We start from the raw sequence: 21840 nt of genomic DNA on the forward strand, positions 1-21840 counted from the left end.
ATAACAGGCAGGATAGACAATGGAGAATCAGTGGAATTTGCTTATTTTGTTTTCAGAAGTCCTTTGACAAGGTGCTACACATGAGGTTGTTTCATAAGATAAGAGTCTGTGGTATTACAGGAAGGGTACTAGCATGGATAGAAGATTGGTTGACTGGCAGGAGGCAAAAGAGTGGGAATAAAGAGAGCTTTTTCTGAATGCCAGTGACTAGTGGTGTGCTGCAAGGGTTGGTGTTGAGACCGTTTCTTCTCATGTTATATGTCAATAATTTGGACGATGGAATTGATAACTTTGCTGTCAGGTTGGCAAATGATATAAAGATAGGTGGAGGGGCAGGTAGTGTTAAGGAAGCAGTGTATCTGCAGAAGGACAGGAAGATTGGGGAAACTCATTGAGAGGGGATTTCAATGAAACCTATCAAATATTGTAAGACATAGGTAGAGTGGATGTGAAGAGAATGTTTTCTATAGTGGAGGAATCTAGGACCAGAGGGCACAACCTCAGAATTGAGGAACATCCATTTAGAACAGAGATGAGGTAAAGTTTCTTAAGCCAGAGGGTTGTGAATCAGAAGAATTCATTGTGACACACAGCTGTGCAGTCCAGTTCTTTGGGTATATTGAAGGCAGAGGTTGATCAGTTTCAGATTAAACAGGGCATCAAAGGTTATGGAAAGCAGGCAGGAGAATGGGTTTGAGAGAAATAATAAATTAGTGGTGAGGGAATGGCAGAGTAGACTCAATGGGCCAATTGGCCTATTCTGCTCCTATGTCTTATGGACTCACTCCCAACAAGACTTGTTCTTTTCAAATGGCTCCTGCCTTGCAACGATGTCTCTCTCTTCGTCATTTGCTACTTCAAATTATGATTCACTCCCAATTTTAAGACCTGTTCTTTTCAAATGGTTCCTGCCTTGTAACAATGTCTCTCTCCAACTATTTTCAGTTTGATGTGCCAAATTGAAACAATAATATTTTGGAAAAGGATGCAAATTACTCTTGAGTCCAAATCTTTACAAGAAAATATTGCATGATCATATATTGCAAATATGTGCAAATATATTGCATATATTGCATGATCATATATGCAAAATATTGCATATTGCATGATCACTACAAAACTAAGTCCATTGTTTCTGATGCTATGTAGCCAATAAGAATAATGAATAAAGTTCAATTTTGCAAGCATATTCATCTGAATATATATTTAATTCAAAATAAATTTTGTTTCTTATCAGGAGACCTAAAATTTCATCTAAGAGTAGGCAACACTGAACCTGCTTTGCCTCACTCTGTCTTATCCTTGCACTATTTAAGTAATTAACTTGTTCAGTAAATGAAATAGCAGAATGATAGAGCTCTTATAGATAGCGGGGTCAAGGGATATGGGGGGGGAGGGCAGGAACGGGGTACTGATTGTGTATGATCAGCCATGATCACAGTGAATAGCGGTGCTGGCTAGAAGGGCCGAATGGCCTACTCCTGCACCTGCTGTCTATTGTCTATAACTCATTTTTTCCTCAAATTTATTTTTAAAATTGAGGTAGAATTTGGACCTTTAAACTCTTCATTAAAAACCTATTTTGCATACACACCTGTTGCCATCCTTACTCTAACCAACCTGTGAAGTAAGCTTGATCTTATATAAGTTCAAAGATCAAAGTAAATTTATTATCAAAAAATATGTCACATATACAACCCTGAAATTCATTTTCTTGTGGGTAACCACATTAAGTATGAATTGCTTGCAATGGGAAAAAATCTGCTAAAAATGTCAAGAAAATAGTCTAAAAATCCTTGAAATATACTGCACATAATTTTAACCAACTTTTCTTTCCTAACAAAATAGCTGAGAAATTCAAATGCAGCAAGCTTCAACTCCAAACTAAATTTACTTTGCAAATAAAAGAACAACAGATGACAGATATCATAAACACTTGAACATCATGTAACACCTATGGAAACAAAGTTAACTTTTCAGGTTGAAGATCCTACATCAAAACTGCCCACAACAATCCAGTGCCAGTTTTTAAAAAGTATAATCATGCCTTTTGCAACTCTGAACAGCTCCTTTATGGGGTAAGCTGATTTTAATGTACATGAGGACCTCTTTTGCCTCTCCCTCACTGAACTCTTGTCATTTTATCCATTATAAATTTGTCCAGTCTGATTATGTTAGTCTTATCTAATCTTAGTAACTGTCACATTTTCTCCTTTCAAATATAAAGTTGAATTCAATCATAGATTAAATAAATATTTGTGAACTATTTGTTAAACGAATAGTGTTAATTAGTCATTACTAAATCTAATACGACCTGCTTTGTTGTAAAGATCTATTATCACCCCTGTTGTTCTTGCACTCCTTCGAAATAGTCATACGGCTTGCCTGCCCTCAAGTGCTGGAAATTTAGAAATATCCTCCAATTAAATAATGAAAAAGCCATTGTCTTTGATCCAGTAGACAAGCCTGGCCAACTACTCTGTCATACTCCCTTCTATCCCCAGCAAACAGAGAATTGGAACCAGCCTCTTTTCAACTTTGTTGTCAATGTTCAAGATAACTTCTGGTTCACATGTCTGTGCCAACACTTATGAACACCTATTTCCACCCTTGTAACAAAATTTGATTCTGCCACTATCTCTGCTGTATATCAACATTTGGCTCCACATTAACAAGTGCCTCAATTTTAATATTCTCCTCTTTACAAATTTCTCCATGGCCTTATCTTTCCAAAATACATCACTGGTCTAAACCTCATATCCATTTAACTAAACTAGAAATAATTCACAAAATGAGTAGCTTGGCTGATTGATGGTTGGGTTGAGTTGTTTTCCAATTTACTTAAATGCTCAAATACCATCTATAAATTTGCTGATGATACGATTGTTGGCAGAATCTCAGATGGTGATGAGAGGGCCTACAGGAGTGAGACATACCAGCTAGTTAAGTGTTGTCCAACAACAACTTCGCAATCAACATCAGTAAGACCAAGGAGCTGAATGTGGACTTCAGAAAGAGTAAGACGAGGGAACACACACCGATCCTTATAGAGAGAGCAGAAGCGGAGAGAGTGAGCAGTTTTAAGGTCCTGGGTGTTAACATCTCTTAACCTGGTCCCAACATATCAATGCAACTAAAAAGAAAGCAAGACAGCGGGTATATTTCATTTGGAGTTTGAGGAGATTTGAAATATCACCTAAAACACTTAAAAGTTTCTACAGATGTATCATGAAGAGCATTATGACCGGCAGCATCACCGTCTGATAAGGGAGGGTTACTGCACAGGATTGAAGTAAGCTGTAGCGAGTGATAAAATTAGCCAGCTTCATCTTTGGTATTTTCAAAGACAGCTTCTAGGAGCGGTACCTTAAAAAGGCGGCATCCAATTATTAAGGAGCTGCACCACCCAGGACATGCTCTCTTCTCACTGTTAACCATTAGGAAGGAGGTACAGAAGCCTGAAGTCACATACTCAGTGTCTCAAGAACAGCACACACAAATTGCTGGTGGAACACAGCAGGCCAGGCAGCATCTATAAGGAGAAGCACTGTTGACATTAAAAGGTGTGGCCACTGGGAGATCCTACTTTCTCTGGTGGACCCAGCGTAGGTGTTCAGCAAAACGGACTCCCAGTCTGCGTCGGGCCCCAGACAGTCCTTCCAGGTGAGGCGACACTTCACCTGTGAATCGGCTGGTGTGGTATACTGCGTCCGGTGCTCCCAGTGTGGCCTTTTATATATTGGTGAAACCCAATGCAGACTGGGGGACCGTTTCGCTGAACACTTACGCTCAGTCCGCAAGAGAAAGCAGGATCTCCCAGTGGCCACACATTTTAATTCCATGTCCCATTCCCATTCTGATATGTCTATCCATGGCCTCCTCTACTGTCAAGATGAAGCCACACTCAGGTTGGAGGAACAACATCTTATATACCGGCTGGGTAGCCTCCAACCTGATGGCATGAACATTGACTTCTCTAACTTCCGTTAATGCCCCTCCTCCCCTTCTTACCCCATCCCTGACAATATTTAGTTGTTTGTTTTTTTTCTCTCTCTCTCTGCCCATCACTCTGCCTGTTCTCCATCTCCCTCTGGTGCTCCCCCCCCCCCGCCCCCTTTCTTTCTCCAGAGGCCTCCCATCTCATGATCCTTTCCCTTCTCCAGCTCTGTATCCCTTTCACCAATCACCTTTCCAGCTCTTAGCTTCATCCCACCCCCTCCGGTCTTCTCCTATCATTTCGCATTTCCCCCTCCCCCCACTACTTTCAAATCTCTTACTATCTTTCCTTTCAGTTAGTCCTGACAAAGGGTCTCGGCCCAAAACATCGACAGTGCTTCTCCTTATAGATGCTGCCTGGCCTGCCATGTTCCACCAGCATTTTGTGTGTGTTGTTTGAATTTCCAGCATCCGCAGATTTCCTCGTGTTGTCTCAAGAACAGCTTCTTTCCCTCTGCTATCTGATTTCTCAATAGACATTTAAATCATTAACACTAACTCTCTACTTATTTTAACTATTTAATATACATACTTATACTTAGTGTAATTCACAGTGTTATTCCTATATTATTGTGTATTGCATTGTACAGCTGCTGCAAAGTTAATAAATTTCACAACATATGCCAGCGATACTAAACCTGATTCTGATTCTGAAGATCGGTGAACAACTCAACCCACCCATAAACTAAACTTTAAATTTATTTACACCATCATTGGTGCCAATGCATCACTTGACAAGGCTCAAGCTGAATTTATAACTCAATATCATTTTAAGTCATTTATAAATCTACATAGAACTTAACAATTCACATCTTATCAACAAATCTGTAAATTGTACCTACAGCTTTTATAGAAATATTGTTTTTATATATCAGAACTACAGCTCTTTAAAATCTACTCCCAATGTTAATAAAGCAACAATTTGATAAATGTTATTTTACAAATTTCACATAACTTTCCCAAACCATTTTCCATGAAATAACTTGTGAAATAACCATATAGTCAGCTTCAGGATTTGCTGCTTTGACATTGTTGACAGACTTTTAAAAGGAAACATTCAATACTATGCATATACCATGAAGCACTGTATAATTGTGAATAAAAGTATGCAATTTGAAAAATACCTCCTGACTCCAGAGGTGTGTCTCACCTGGGCCATCCAGGCATTTTTGTTAAAACCAGACTTCCCACAGGAAGTTGTGAGTAGACAAGTTTCAATCCACGTTGGTGGAATACAGATTTCTTGGGGAAACTCTCTTCAAGCACAGAACAGCAATTAAAGCTAGAATCACTATTCATGTCACAGTACCAGGGCAAACTTAAATCCACACATGCAGCATCTTCCTTTGTCAAAAGCCTCCATTTCAAGCAATCTTCATATTCACACTGAATCCACACCTTGTCTGCATACAATCCTTTATCAAAAAGATCCATTATTTTGATTTACTACTTATCATTCGAAGCTCCGGAAAACCTTAAAATTAAAAATGAAAAGAAAATAATAAATATCTCCAGCAATTTATTTAGAGCATGATTTATCTAGAAAAAAACTACAGTATTTTTTTATGTCTTTTTGGGCAAATTCCCTCACTGGAGTAATCCAACTTGTTTATTCACCAAACAAATGTAAAGCTTGATCAAAGATTGAGGAAAACTTTTGCAAATATATTGCATCAAAATTAAAAGTTATGAATGAATCAGAAGCAGAATATAAAGTGAGTATTACTGATATCGAACGTATTGTGCAAATATCTACAAATAATGTATTTCCATTCTAAACAAAATACCAATAATTTATACAGTATGCAGTTAATTAATCCCAACTTCCAGGTTGATGTACCATGTCTATTTTTATTATTATTATCATGTCTGAGTGTATCTGGAATACCCCAGATAAAGCCTGATCTCAGTGACTTTCTAACCAGATGTGCTAATTTAGAAAAAAAGACTAATAAATGAACATTCTTGCAGCTGAGCAGTGAAAAATAGACCATAAACAAAATGGCATTCATAAGTGTAGTTTTACTTTACCTACCAATGCAACATATGCAAAATACATAACAGCACACTTCAGAAATGTAAAATCACAACTGAAAACTACTGTGTGAAATGCGTCAACATATATGAACTGCTTAAGCTATAGATGTCGAAACATCAATTCAGATCATTAATTGGGGATGGTGAATTTAATCCAATTAGGCAGTCAATAATACCATTTCAGCTTCATTGAGAATGTGCATTGTAGTCATTAAGTTCCCCTTTCAGCTGGCCATGTGGGGCTAAAGTACTTGCCCAGCCTACTAGGAGCATATCATGACAAACATTTGTTCAATCATTTAGATGTTAATTAGGGTGGCATTTGCAAGGAGTGGATCATAAGCTTTTACTATAACCCATTTCAAACAAAGAATAACCACTGACCAATATCTGAAATGCAACCCTAGCTATCAGCAGAAAACAAAAACATTTTCTGTATCAATATAAAATATAACTACACCCTTATAATCTCAGCATCAAAAAATATGGCAATATTATAAGGCTGAGTATGAAACTGAAAGATAAGACAGTGTCAGGAAAGTTGTTTTCACTGGTAGTTGAGACTAGAACTAGGGGACATAGACTCAAGATTCAGGGGAGTAGACTTAGGATGGAGATGAGGAGAAACTGCTTTTGCCAGACAGAAGTGAATCTGTGTAATTCTCTCTGCCAAGGATGCCGAAGAGGCTAGCTCATTCAACATATTTAAGACGCAGTTAGACAGAGTTTGGTATAGCAGCGGAACTACGAATTATGGAGAAAAGGCGGATAGGTGGGGTTGAGTCCACAGCCAGATCAGCCATGATCTTCATGAATACTGGAGCAAGGTCAGTGGGGCAAGATGGCCGACTCCTGCTCCTATTTATGTTCTTATTGACTTGTGAAAACTGAACAGTCAATAAAAATTTTAACAGTTAAAATGTTCAAAGGTTCATTTTATTATCAAGCTCTGTATGCAGAATACAAATCTGAAATGAGTCTCTTCTCCAAGATAACCATATTACAATGATGCACCATCAATAACTCTCGGAGACAGGAGGCGAACGATAGGCTTTTATTAGCAGCAAAATGGAGCACAGCATCTTGGAGACTGAGGGGGGAGCAGTGCCTCCAATCGCCTTTATACAGGGGCCTGTGGGAGGAGCCACAGGAGCAGTCAGCAGAGGGGTGTGTCCAGACAGGTATACATAGTTTACCACATACAGAAAGCACATACAGAAGCTAGACTGGACTGCCAACACAGATGCCTTGTGCAGGAAGGCACAGAGTCGACTGTACTTCCTTAGAAGGTTGGCGTCATTCAATGTCTGCAGTGAGATGCTGAAGATGTTCTATAGGTCAGTTGTTGAGAGCGCCCTCTTCTTTGTGGTGGCGTGTTGGGGAGGAAGCATTAAGAAGAAGGACGCCTCACGTCTTAATAAGCTGATAAGGAAGGCGGGCTCTGTCGTGGGCAAAGTACTGGAGAGTTTAACATCGGTAGCTGAGCGAAGGGCGCTGAGTAGGCTACGGTCAATTATGGAAAACCCTGAACATCCTCTACATAGCACCATCCAGAGACAGAGAAGCAGTTTCAGCGACAGGTTACTGTCGATGCAATGCTCCTCAGACAGGATGAAGAGGTCAATACTCCCCAATGCCATTAGGCTTTACAATTCAACTGCCAGGACTTAAGAACTTTTTTTAAAGCTATTATTAATGCTTTTTGAGTTAGTGATTTAGATGCATATCATATTATTACTGAGTTAAGTATTGTATGTAATGAGTTTTTGCTACAACAAGTGTATGGGACATTGGAAAAAATGTTGAATTTCCCCATGGGGATGAATAAAGTATCTATCTATCTATCTATATAAGTAGCTGAAAGACATCCATCTTCCTCCCCCTGCACAAAAAGAAAAAGAACAAAATCTCACAAACCCCAAACACCCCCAACCTCTCCCTTGCACAAAAACTAAAAGATCACCTAAAACCCCAGCCTGCCAATTTGTAACAAGAAAAAATAGGTGAGCAAGTGAAATAAACATATAACTAAAGAGGCCAATATGAACTACCATTAGTTTGAATTACAGTCCAATCCATAAATCTCAGAATTTCGATAACATCTCCGAGAGCATCGGGACCCAAGGGCAGTGACACAAACCAGCAGCCTCTCTGAGGGCAGCAAGTTGAACCAGCGGACTCTCTGAGGAAAGCAATTGGAACCAGTAGCCTCTGAGAACTGCTCACTCTCCTCTGCATTTGTCTCAATGTTTCAATCTACCTCAACACCTTAATTGGCAAGAAATGTAGTTGATCATCCTGAGCTTCTCTTCATGATAGTTTGTGCTTGCATTTCTCTCTTGGGGTATTCTCAGGGACAGCAGAGCGCTAGCTCACTTGATCAATCTACAGACTGTAAGTCACAGGCTCCAACAGTTTCAAAACAAAATTAAGATAAAATGATTAAGTAGAAGATGTAGAAAAGCTGAAATAGGAACTAGAGACTGTATTTCAGCCATTGCCCAAAGTATTCTTAGGTACTAGGAGTAAGCGTGACGGAGGATTTTCTTAACATCTCAAAGCTCAAAGGCATTGTAATCAATCAAAAAAAAATACTAACTCCAGAGTCTGTGAAGATATGAAACAAAAGAAGCAGCTAAGTTAGCACTACAAGCCACTTTTCAATATTATTGCTGATCCATTTTCCCACTTAATTTCCACAACCTTTGATCTCCTAGCTGGTCAGTCTTCGCCACACTCCCTCTAACAGAAAGTATATTCTTTGCTTGGTAAGAAGATTACAATTGTACAAAACTCCAAGTGTGATATCACAGAAATCCTATGAATCCACTTCTGTACTCAAGTCATCCTTCAAAAGGGTAACAAACCATTTTTCCTTTGTATTTACTTGCTGCACTTGTAAGTTACCTTGCAGTGACTTATGTACAAGGATATCAATGTCCTTTGAATGAAAGCATTTCTCAATCTCTCATCATTTAAAAATACTTGGGATTTTTTTCTACTGAAATAGAATTCATTCTTCTACATTATGCTTCATCTGTATCTTGTTGCCCTTTAAAGTCTATCCCTTTGAAATGTCTTTGCATCATCACTGTTACTCAGATTTCCACCTAACTTTGCATCAAAACCAAACTTACATTTGGTCTCCTCACACAAGTTGCTTCTCAGGTTATCAAATCAAATTTGAAAATGTATTACTCAAAGATTTTAGGCAAATGACCAAATGCTTTCTCACAAGGTAGGTATTGAGTAGCAACTTAATGGAGAAAAAGAAGTGGAGGCAAAAGAATTTCAGAGGGTCCTTGGCAGCTAAAGGCACGGTCACCAGAAGTAAAATAATTTAATTAATAATTTTCATGAAGACAAATTGAACAAGTGGTGATATCTCATCACTTGTAGGACTGGAAACAATTTTTCAGACTGTGATGCATGAGGACAAGGATTTGAAAATGAAAAAGAAAATGTTAGCATTTAAGTGTAATTTACTGGAATCCAATGCAGACCAACGAGACTTGGATTAAATTAGGACATAGTGGAAATTTGGATTATGAAAGGTACAGCAAGGGAAGCATTGGTAAAAGGAAAACATGGAGGAAATGAAGATTTGGCATGAACATCTAAGAGTGTATTAACTGCTTGCATCATGAAAGCAGTTAATGAAAGTTGTATGAAAACACCAATGCCCTTGAATGGAAAATCCTACAAAAAGTAGTGGATATGGCTCAGTCCATCACAGGCAAAGCCTTTCCCAACATTGAGCACATCTACTGTACATGGAGGGCTGTTGCAGGAGAACAGCATTCGTCATCAGGGACATGCACCACCAAGGCCATGCTCACCTCTAATTGCTGCCATCAGGAAGAAGGTACAAGAGCCTTAGCACCCACACCACCAAGTTCAGAAACAGTTATTAGCCCTCAGTCATCAGGCTCTTGAACCAGAGGGGAAAACTTCACTCAACTTCATTCAGTTAACTGTTCCCACAACCTTTGAACTCACTTTCAAGGACACTTCATCCCATGTTCTCTACTTATGGATTATTTATTTATTATTGATCTCTTTCATATTTGCACAGTTTTGTTGTCCTTTACATATTGGTTGTTTGATAGACCTATTAGGTGAAGTATTTCATTGGTTCTATTGTGTTTCCTGGATTTACTATGAAAACAAATCTCAGGGTTGTACATAATGACATATAAGTAATTTGATAATACATGTATTTTGAACTTTGAGATTGAGTGGCACCTGGCAATCTAATGGAAGTGGAAATAACCTGACTAAAAATGTGTATATGTGATCCGGTTCTTCTTAGGGATAAATAGGCATAAGGGATTAACAGTGTAGCTCGGATTTACAGTTGACAGGGAGAGAAATAGAACATTCAAACACTAATGAAACACAATAGAAAATCAATGTGGATTACATGTCTCATTATTACATTCAGTTCTGGTCGCCTCATTACAGGAAGGATGTTGAAGCTTTGGAGAGGGTGCAAAAAAGGTGTATCAGGATGCTGCCTGGATTAGAGAGGCTGTACTGTTCTGTGTTCTATCTCTATTCATGCTGAACCAGTATGATTGTAGAATGACCACAGGAACTGCAGAAATGGCTATCTCAGTCTGTATGCATTCTAACCAAAACCATAATTTCAGCAAGTGATTGATTGTTTCTGATGAAGCTTTGCTTGGAGAAGTATTTTCATTACTCATGCAAGTGTGGAGCAGGTTAAGACCTACAAGTATCTGGGAGTACAGTTGGACGAGAAGCTAGACTGGACTGCCAACACAGATGCCTTGTGCAGGAAGGCACAGAGTCGACTGTACTTCCTTAGAAGGTTGGCGTCATTCAATGTCTGCAGTGAGATGCTGAAGATGTTCTATAGGTCAGTTGTTGAGAGCGCCCTCTTCTTTGTGGTGGCGTGTTGGGGAGGAAGCATTAAGAAGAAGGACGCCTCACGTCTTAATAAGCTGATAAGGAAGGCGGGCTCTGTCGTGGGCAAAGTACTGGAGAGTTTAACATCGGTAGCTGAGCGAAGGGCGCTGAGTAGGCTACGGTCAATTATGGAAAACCCTGAACATCCTCTACATAGCACCATCCAGAGACAGAGAAGCAGTTTCAGCGACAGGTTACTGTCGATGCAATGCTCCTCAGACAGGATGAAGAGGTCAATACTCCCCAATGCCATTAGGCTTTACAATTCAACTGCCAGGACTTAAGAACTTTTTTAAAGCTATTATTAATGCTTTTTGAGTTAGTGATTTAGATGCATATCATATTATTACTGAGTTAAGTATTGTATGTAATGAGTTTTTGCTACAACAAGTGTATGGGACATTGGAAAAAATGTTGAATTTCCCCATGGGGATGAATAAAGTATCTATCTATCTATCTATCTGTTTTGAGGTACTTCTTCAAAAAGCCAATTAATCTGTGTTAGAGAAAATTGCTGGATTATATTGAGACTGCTGTATTGGATATCTTAATCTATTCACCAATATGGTTAGTTTTCTAGCAGACTGTAAATAAAGCCTACATTCTGAAAAGTCTGACCTGTGAATTTATTATTCTGAGTATGCTTGATATGAGATGTAAACACAAGAGATTCTGCAGATGATGGAAAACCAGCATCTATGGAACAGAGTAAATGATCAACATTTCCGGCTGAGGGGACTATTTATTCCCCTCTATAGATGCTACCTGACCTGCTGAATTCCTGCAGCATTTTATGTGTGTTGATATGAAATGCATTTGATTCAACCATCTTCTCTGGCAGCAAGTTCCAGACTTCAATCTATGAAAATATCTCCCCTCAAATCCTCTTTAAAACTAATAAACTCTTCTCAGGCTTCTAGCTGGGTACAGGTATTGACTTCAACTGACATTTCGATGACAAATTCTGCCATCTTCATCAGGGTTGATACCCAGGCATGTCTGGTCCAATAGTATTTATACCCTCATCGGCTGTCCCTCCTGATCTGTTAGTCCTCATCCAATCAGGTTTCCGCTGTCCCACCTTGTTTACAATTGAATTCCAGTTCTTACTTAGAGGGAGACCTCCGTCTTTGTTAAACTTCTTTTTCTCTAGTTTTATTTCAATGGCTTTCTTCACCAGGCAGTCCTAAAAGCCATTGGCTCAGTACAGTAGTCTTGTGCCATTGAAATCAATGGTCATTGGGAATGCAATATTCTGCTACAGCTGATTTCTCTGGGTAGCCCAAATGGCTACACCTCTTGTGCTCCTTGATGTGAGTTTCCACCATGTCGATATACGCTGCTCTGCATTCACAGGGAATCCCGTAAACACCCCTGTCCTGAGTCCCAGGTCACCTCTAATCCGCATAAGTGTGATTTGAACTTCCTTACAAGAACGTAAGTAAGCTGAATGTAGAACAGTTCTTTCTACTTTAATTAACCAAGAAAAACTATTTCGGACCCAGAGAATCTCCATGAAAAAGTAAGATTATGCATGACATTCCTACAGAATAGCTACAAGATGAAGAAAATCAATCTTAAAAAGGCCTTAAAAAGGCCGACGGAAAAAACCAGGAAACCTAATGAGGAGTAACCTGTCACTACCGCCTGTCACCCCTATATTTTCATGGATTCTGGAAGGACCACCAGGAGCCTGAATACCAGATTAATACTGTCCACAAACACATAAGGAAGCTCAAATCACAGACATCCTGTGAATGTGGAGCAGCGTATATTGGCAGACAGGATACACGATGGAAACCCACATCAAGGAGCACAGAAGGTATAATCCAAATGGGTTACCTGGAGAAATCAGTGGTAGCATAACATTGAATTCGCAATGGCTATAGGATTGACTTCAACACCACAAAACTGTTTTTTTTCAAAAATACTTTATTCAGAAATTTTACAAAATAGTTATTTACATAGAAAAAACATTTGTTAAATCTGAGTCCCTATACAATAAAGTTATTTACAATAAATTATGTGTTGACTCTCTGTTCCTATTCAAATTAAAGATGTTTACAATAAAACATTCATTGACCCTCAAACTTTAGACAAGGATTAAAGACCTATTTACAATAAAATAAAATTATTAATGATAAACATCCAGGTATTGACTTTCATTCCTTTCCCGAAGTTCCTTTACAGTCTATACATTTCCAGCCACTCCTGGGGTGCCATGTTGACTCATCTATCCACACCGCTGATGAGGGGTATTCTCCTCCCCACCTGACCCCTCCCACTCCCGCAGGTGATGAACCTTAAACTGTGGTCCTTCCCCAACGGGTCTTCGCGGTGGCTGCACCAAGCTTGGGTGCATCCCTCAGCACGTATTCCTGCAGGCGAGAATGTGCCAGCCGCAGCACTCAGCCACGGACATCTCCATGTGCTGGCAGACCACCAAGTTTCGGGCTGACCAAAGAGCGTCCTTCACCGAGTTGATGATCTGCCAGCAGAACTGGATGTTTGTCTCCGTGTGCGTCCCCGGGAACAGCCCGTAAATCAGGAAGTCCTCAGTTACGCAGCAGCTGGGCATGAATCTTGACATCACCCCTTCCATCCTTCTCCACACCTTTTTCGTGAACCCACAGTGTGCAAGGAGTTGAGTCACTGACTTTGCCTCATTGCAGTCCTCCCGTAGGCAGCAGGGTGTGGAGACGACGTTCCGGGCATACAGGAAGGATCTGACATGGAGGGCCCCTCTCACCGCCAGCCAGGTGAGGTCTTGGTGCCTGTTTGTGAGGTCTGGCGATGAGGCATTTTGCCAGATGTACTGGACAGTCTGCTCAGGGAACCACCCCACTGAGTCCATCACATCCTTCTCCTGCAGCGCCTGCAGGACATTACGTGCTGACCACTGTCTAATAGCCTTGTGTTCAAAGGCGTTGACCTGGAAGAACTTTTCTAAGAAGGACAGGTATGGCGGCAATGACCAGCTGACTGGGGCGTTGTGTGGGAGTGGGGCCAGATCCATCCTTTGCAGTCAGGGCGACAGGTAGAAGGAAGCCATTGAAGTAAAACTATAAGAAAAGAATTTTAACAAAGACAAGGGCCTCATTTTAAGTGCTGAAATTTGATTGTAAACAAGGTGGGACAGCAGAAACCCGATTGGATGAGGACTAACCAATCAGGAGGGATGGATGACGGGGGGTATAAATACCACCAGACTAGACATGCCCAGGCATCATCACTGAGAAGATGCACAGTTTGGCATCAAAACATCGGTTATAATTGATACCTGTATCCGGCTGGAAGCCTGAGAAGAGTTTATTTGCGATATATACCAGGAAAATATGAGATCCTTTTTCCTCTTTAAAAACTCCTTCCTTTCACCTTACACATGTGCCCTCTTGCTTTTGATACCCCTACCATGGGAAAAGATTCCAATTATCTACCCTATATATGTCTCTTATAATTTTATATGCCTCCATCAGGTCATCCTTCGAATCTCATAGGCTACAAAGAATATAAGCCCAACCTTTCTACTCTTTCCTTCCTATGATGTTGTAACCTGAAATGCACACAATACTCCAAGTACAGTCTAACTGGTATTTTGTGAAGTTGCAACATTACATCCCAACTTTTGTATTCTACACTGTACATGTTACAGTGGTAATAGAGCAAAATGCTAATGTTTGCACAGGTGTGAACACAGAACAGTTGGCAGAACTTTTGATATTCCACCCCCCCCCATTCACACTTTTTATGGTAACAAGGTGTTCAAGTACAACAACCTCACCATCTGGGGCATGATCCCTTCTCATTGCTACCATTGGGAAGGAAGTACAGGGCCCGACGACCCACACTCAACATTTCAGGAACAGCTTTTTCCCCTCTGCCAACAGATTTGGCATGACACCAAAGACTCTAGCAAATTTCTATAGGTGTATTATGAAGAGCATTCTGACTGGTCGCAACATGGCCTGTTATGGAGGTTCCAATTCATAGGATCACAAGAAGCTGCAGAGAGTTGTAGACAAAGACAGTTCCATCAAGGACACAACCCTCCTCACCATCAAGGACATCTTCAAGAGATGATGACTTAGGAAGGCAACGTCCATCTTTAATGACACTCAGCATCTGGGATATGTCTTCTTATTATTACCAACAGAAATGAGTTAAAAGAGCCTGAAGACTCATTCTCAATGTTTTAGCAACTGCTTCTTTCACTCTGCCATCATATTTATGAATGGACCATAAACCCATGAACACTACCTCACCACTCTTCTTTAGAATTATTTATTTTGTAACTTATAATTAGGCACACTAGTGTCTATATTTCATGTGTTCCTGTACACGGTTCTAACTGCATAATCAAATTCGCAAATGACACCACAGTGGTTGGCCTGATCAGAGGGGATGATGAGATAGCCTACAGGGACGAGGTCCAGCACTTGGCCGCGTGGTGTGCCGGTAACAACCTGGCCCTTAATGCCCAGATTCACCTGTGAGTTGGCTGGTGTGGTATACTGCGTCTGGTGCTCCCGGTGTGGCCTTTTATATATTGATGAGACCCAACGCAGACTGGGAGACCATTTCGCTGAACACCTATGCTCGGTCCACCAGAGAAAGCAGGATCTCCCAGTGGCCACACATTTTAATTCCACATCCCATTCCCATTCTGATATGTCTATCCATGGCCTCCTCTACTGTCAAGATGAAGCCACACTCAGGTTGAAGGAACAACACCTTATATACCGGCTGGGTAGCCTCCAACCTGATGGCATAAACATTGACTTCTCTAATTTCCGTTAATGCCCCTCCTCCCCTTCTTACCCCATCCCTGACATATTTAGTTGTTTGTTTTTTTCTCTCATCACTCTGCTTGTTCTCCATCTCCCTCTGGTGCTCCCCCCTCCTCCTTTCTTTCTCGCGATGCCTCCCGTCCCATGATCCTTTCCCTTCTCCAGCTCTGTATCACTTTCACCAATCACCTTTCCAGCTCTTAGCTTCATCCCACTCCCTCCGGTCTTCTCCTATCATTTTCGCATTTCCCCTTCCCCCCACTACTTTCAAATCTCTTAGTATCTTTCCTTTCAGTTAGTCCTGACGAAAGGTCTCAGCCCGAAATGTCGACAGCGCTTCTCCCTATAGATGCTGCCTGGCCTGCTGTGTTACACCAGCATTTTGTGTGTGATGCAGTTTAAAACCCTGAGATTCATCTTCCTGCAGACAGCCACCGAACAAGGAAACACCATGGAACCCGTTCAAAGAAAACATTGAACGCCAAAAACACAAGAAATGACAACAAATCACAAATGTACAGTGGAGAGCATCCTGACAGGTTGCATCACTGCCTGGTATGGAGAGTCTTGATACCTAATGCGAGAGTCTAGTGAGATGGAGGAACTGAGGGAAATACATGTTAGTAGGGAAGTGGTGTTAGGTAAATTGAAGGGATTAAAGGCAGATAAATCCCCAGGGCCAGATGGTCTGCATCCCAGAGTGCTTAAGGAAGTAGCCCAAGAAATAGTGGATGCATTAGTGGTAATTTTTCAAAACTGCTTAGATTCTGGATTAGTTCCTGAGGATTGGAGGGTGGCTAATGTAACCCCACTTTTTAAAAAAGGAGGGAGAGAAAAACCGGGGAATTGTAGACCGGTTAGTCTGACATCGGTGGTGGGGAAAATGCTAGAGTCGGTTATCAAAGATGTGATAACAGCACATTTGGAAAGAGGTGAAATCATCAGACAAAGTCAGCATGGATTTGTGAAAGGAAAATCATGTCTGACGAATCTTACAGAATTTTTTGAAGATGTAACTAGTAGAGTGGATGGGGAGAGCCAGTGGACGTGGTATATTTAGATTTTCAAAAGGCTTTTGACAAGGTCCCACACAGGAGATTAGTGTGCAAACTTAAAGCACACGGTATTGGGCGTATGGTATTGATGTGGATAGAGAATTGGTTGGCAGACAGGAAGCAAAGAGTGGGAGTAAATGGGACCTTTTCAGAATGGCAGGCAGTGACTAGTGGGGTACCACAAGGCTCAGTGCTGGGACCCCAGTTGTTTACAATATATATTAATGATTTAGACGAGGGAATTAAATGCAGAATCTCCAAGTTTGCGGATGACACGAAGCTGGGCGGCGGTGTTAGCTGTGAGGAGGATGTTAAGAGGATACAGGGTGACTTGGATAGGTTAGGTGAGTGGACAAATTCATGGCAGATGCCATTTAATGTGGATAAATGTGAGGTTATCCACTTTGGTTGCAAGAACAAGAAAACAGATTATTATCTGAACGGTGGCCGATTAGGAAACGGGGAGGTGCAATGAGACCTGGGTGTCATTGTACACCAGTCATTGAAGGTGGGCATGCAGGTACAGCAGGCAGTGAAAAAGGCAAATGGTATGTTGGCATTCATAGCAAAAGGATTTGAGTACAGGAGCAGGGAAGTTCTACTGCAGTTGTACAAGGCCTTGGTGAGACCGCACCTAGAGTACTGTGTGCAGTTTTGGTCCCCTAATCTGAGGAAAGACATTCTTGCCATAGAGGGAGTACAAAGAAGGTTCAGCGGATTGATTCCTGGGATGGCAGGACTTTCATATGAAGAAAGACTGGATCGACTAGGCTTATACTCGCTGGAATTTAGAAGATTGAGGGGGGATCTTATTGAAACGTATAAAATTCTAAAGGGATTGGACAGGCTAGATGCAGGAAGATTGTTTCCGATGTTGGGGAAATCCAGAACGAGGGGTCACAGTTTAACGATAAAGGGGAAGCCTTTTAGGACCGAGATGAGGAAAAACTTCTTCACACAGAGTGGTGAATCTGTGGAATTCTCTGCCACAGGAAACAGTTGAGGCCGGTTCATTGGCTATATTTAAGAAGAAGTTAGATATGGCCCTTGTGGCTAAAGGGATCAGGGGTATGGAGAGAAAGCAGGTACAGGGTTCTGAGTTGGATGATCAGCCATGATCATACTGAATGGCAGTGCAGGCTCGAAGGGCCAAATGGCCTACTCCTGCACCTATTTTCTATGTTTCTACAGGTATACAAGATGATATGAAACGTAGATTGAACAACTAGCCAGAGACTTTTTTCCCCGGGGAGGAAATGGCAAATATGATGGGGGAAATTTTTAAGGTGACTGAAGGAAAACATGGAGGTGAGGGTGCAGGGTGTCAGAGGTAGGGTTTTTAAACAAAGTGGTGGGTGAGTGGAACGCTCTGCCAGGAGTGGTGGTACATTATGGTTATTTATGAGACTCTTTGATAGGCACATCGATGACAGAAGAAAATTAAGGGCTATGTAGAGGGAAGTGAGATTGAATTTAGAGTGTATTAAAAGGTCAGAACAACATCGTGGGATGAAAGGCCTACACTAAAGATCAATGTTCTATGTACTGCTGCAACAAAACAAGCAATTTCACGGTGTATGTCATTGATAATGTATACCCGAATCTGATTGACAAGTGTGAGAACCTTGGCCTTGGCTAGGAGCAGCAGGTTTCATCGCTGTGGGAAGGGTTTGCCACTGTCTGCAGGTTGAAGAATCCTCCCACCTGCCGGGCGGCAGGAGGCCTAGCCTCTCCCCTGGGAAGGTAACACATACAACAAGCTGGAGGAACTCAGCAGGTCGGGCAGCAACCGTGGAAACGAGCAGTCAACGTTTTGGGCCGAGACCCTTCATCAGGACTGAAGAGGGAGGGGGCAGGGGCCCTATAAAGAAGGTGGGGGGAGGGTGGAAAACCAATCAGAGGAAAGATCAAGGGGTGAGGGAGGGGATAGGGCGGAAAGGTGAAGAAGGAATGAAAGGGGAAAGCACTATGGGTAGTAGAAGAAGGCAGAATCGTGAGAGAGGTGATAGGCAGCTAGAAGAGGAGGCAGAGTGAAAGTGGGATGGTGGAAGGGAGAGGGAGGGAATTACCGGAAGTTGGAGAATTCGATGTTCATGCCAAGGGGCTGGAGACTACCCAGACGGTATATGAAGTGTTGCTCCTTCAACCTTTGTTTGGCCTTATCATGGCAGTAGAGGAAGCCATGTGTGGGCATATCCGAATGGGAATGCAAAGCAGAGTTGAAGTGGGTGGCAACTGGGAGATCCTGTCTGTTGTGGCGGACGGAGTGGAGGTGCTCGACAAAGTGGTCCCCCAATCTGCATTGGGTCTCGCGGATGTTGAGGAGGCCGCACCGGGAGCACCAGATGCATTAGATGACCCCAACAGACTCACAAGTGAAGTGTTGCCTCACCTGGAAGGACTCTTTGGGGCCCTGAATGGTGGTAAGAGAGGAGGAGTAGAGACAGGTGTAGCAATTATGCTGGCAATTATGAGCCAGGTTGGAGATCGGTGGGGAGGGACATGTGGAAGGTGTGACCGTGGGAAGGTGCCGTGCCCCTACCTTCCCGAGCGCCAGGCTGCTCTCGGGCCTGGGATGTGGTTGAAGCGGCTTCCCTTTCCCTCAACCTCCTCCCACCAACGGAGTCGGTCCGTTGGTTTAACGTCGCGCGAGCTCTCGGACACCACCCCGCCCCGTTCCTGCCTCAATCGGAGCACGAGGGCTCCCGGCACCCGCCGCGGTCGGAGCGCGAGGAATCCCGGCACCCGCCGCGGTCCGAGCGCGAGGAATCCCGGCACCCGCCGCTGTCGGAGCGCGACCGATCCCGGTCTCCGCCGCGGTCCGAGCGCGAGGAATCCCGGCACCCGCCGCGGTCCGAGCGCGGGGGCTCCCGGTCTCCGCCGCGGTCCGAGCGCGACGAATCCCGGCCTCCGCCGCGGTCCGAGCGCGACGAATCCCGGCACCCGCCGCGGTCCGAGCGCGACGAATCCCGGCACCCGCCGCGGTCGGAGCGCGACGGATCCCGGCACCCGCCGCCGTCCGAGCGCGACCGATCCCGGCACCCGCCGCGGTCCGAGCGCGGGGGCTCCCGGCACCCGGCAGCGCTACAGTTGGAAGAATATCCGAGAACTAAGTGCTAAGAATTTAAAATTTACTGCATATGCATCTGCTTCATCATTGACGGGACTTCAATCAAGCTAGTCTGAAGTAATAGCTATCCAATTATCAACATATCACCTGTAGCACCAGGAGTCCCAAAGCATTTGATACTTTGATATTAACATAAGGTATGCCTAGCATTCCATCCCTAGACCCCATTTTGGGAAATATCACCTGGTTGTCCTCCTCCTTCCTGCATACAAGCAAAGGCTAAAAACCAAGGCAACAGAGGTAAGGATGTAAAAGCGATGATCACAGGAGGCAAAGAAGTGGCTACAGGAGTGCTTCGTGTCACTGGACTGCGCCATGTTCAAAGATTCATCAGATGATTGAATAAATATTGCCATGTTTGTCACGGACCTTATAAAGAAACTCATGAATGAGTGCGTCCCCACAAAATCATTCAGTCTTTCCCAACCAGAAGTCCTGGATGAACCAAGAAATCCACAATCTGCTGAGGGTTAGATCAGTGCCATTCAGGTCTGGCGGCCAAGGAAAGAACAATCTTCGGAAAGCCACCTCACACGCGAATTGGCAATTCCAGACCAAACTTGAATCACTCAACTGGGACTGAAGATGCAGGTATCAGGATGCTCTTCGTTGATTACAGCTCAGTATTCAAAACTATCATCCCATCAAAACTAAGCTCCAAGACCTAGGCCTTGATATCTCCTTGTGCAATTGGATCCTTGATTTCCTCACTTGCAGACCCCAGTCAGTTTGGATTGGCAACAATATCTCCATGATCTCCTGGAGTGCAAGTGCACCACAAGGCTGTGTGCTTATCCCTGATCTACTCGCTTTATACTCCCAGGGCCTGCCCTTTTCTCACTGTTACCATCAGGTAGGAGGTACAGAAGCCTGAAGGCCCACACTCAGCGATTCAGGAACAGCTTCTTCTCCTCTGCCATCGGATTCCTAAATGGACATTGAATCTTTGGACACTACCTCACTTTTTTTAACATGCAGTATTTCTGTTTTTGCACATTTCATAAAACCATTCAATATACATAATTGATTTTTTTTTCTCTGCTAGATTTGTGTTGGATTGAACTGCTGCTGCTAAGTTAACAAATTTCACGTCACATGCCAGTGATAATAATTCTGATTCTACCTATGAGGCTAAACACAGCTCCGTTGTCATATTCAAGTTTGCGGACAATATCACCATTGTTGGTCAAATTAAAAGTGGTGACGAATCAGCATATAGGAGAAAGATTAAGAATCTGGTTGAATGGTGCCACAACAACAACCTCTCATTCAATGTTAGCAAAATCAAAGAGCTGTTATTGACTACAGGAGGAGGAACCAGAGGCCTATGAGCCAATCTTCACCAGGGGATCGGAGATGGAGAGGATCAGTAACTTTAAATTCTTGCTGTCATCATTTCAGAGGATCTATCTGTTAAAAACACGGACTCTGCTGCAGAGTCTGCACACCCTTGCAGGTAAAGGAGTGGCTTTTATTTAGTGTTCAGTTACTGCTTCTGAGCAACAGTGTCGCACTTTCAGTTTGGGAGTTTTAGTTAATAGCCCTGTTGGCTTAGTGTTCATTGCTTTATCTTTAATTGTGCATAATTCTTAGTAAAAGTCAGTGAACTGTTCATCCACTTCAGTGTTATTCCCTCTACATTTGGAGTATCACCACACATTCCTGTCAGGAAAACTCGATCAGAAAAGTGGACTCAGCAGAAATTCATTGATCAGATAGCAGAGAAGTCAGCGGAGGCTGCGTTGACAGAGGTGTCTCACACAGTGCAACAGCAGCTCGCAGAATGACAAGCTCAGTCCAAACCAAAGTTTGAGGAGGAGAAGCTAAAATCAGTAGAGTCTGGGTTGGCAGAACTGTCTCGCGCAGTGCAACAACTACTTTCAGAGCAGCAAGCCCAGTCCAG

The 21840-nt window shown here is 42.6% G+C and overlaps 1 protein-coding gene across 1 annotated transcript in view; it reads right to left on the minus strand.

Annotated features, from left to right (window-relative positions):
* LOC140713942 (zinc finger CW-type PWWP domain protein 2-like) overlaps positions 1-19423 on the minus strand; it is a 60472-nt gene extending 41049 nt beyond the window's left edge. The window contains exons 1-2 of the mRNA XM_073024635.1: positions 19350-19423; positions 5147-5470 (exon numbers count right to left, since the gene is read on the minus strand). Coding sequence (XP_072880736.1) covers positions 5147-5430 — 284 coding nt within the window. The 5' untranslated portion in view covers positions 5431-5470; positions 19350-19423. The remainder of the gene's footprint in view (positions 1-5146; positions 5471-19349) is intronic.
* Positions 19424-21840: the final 2417 nt, after the last annotated feature.

This window comes from Hemitrygon akajei, chromosome 20 (assembly GCF_048418815.1).
Source record: "Hemitrygon akajei chromosome 20, sHemAka1.3, whole genome shotgun sequence".
NCBI classification, from domain to species: Eukaryota; Metazoa; Chordata; class Chondrichthyes; order Myliobatiformes; family Dasyatidae; genus Hemitrygon; species Hemitrygon akajei.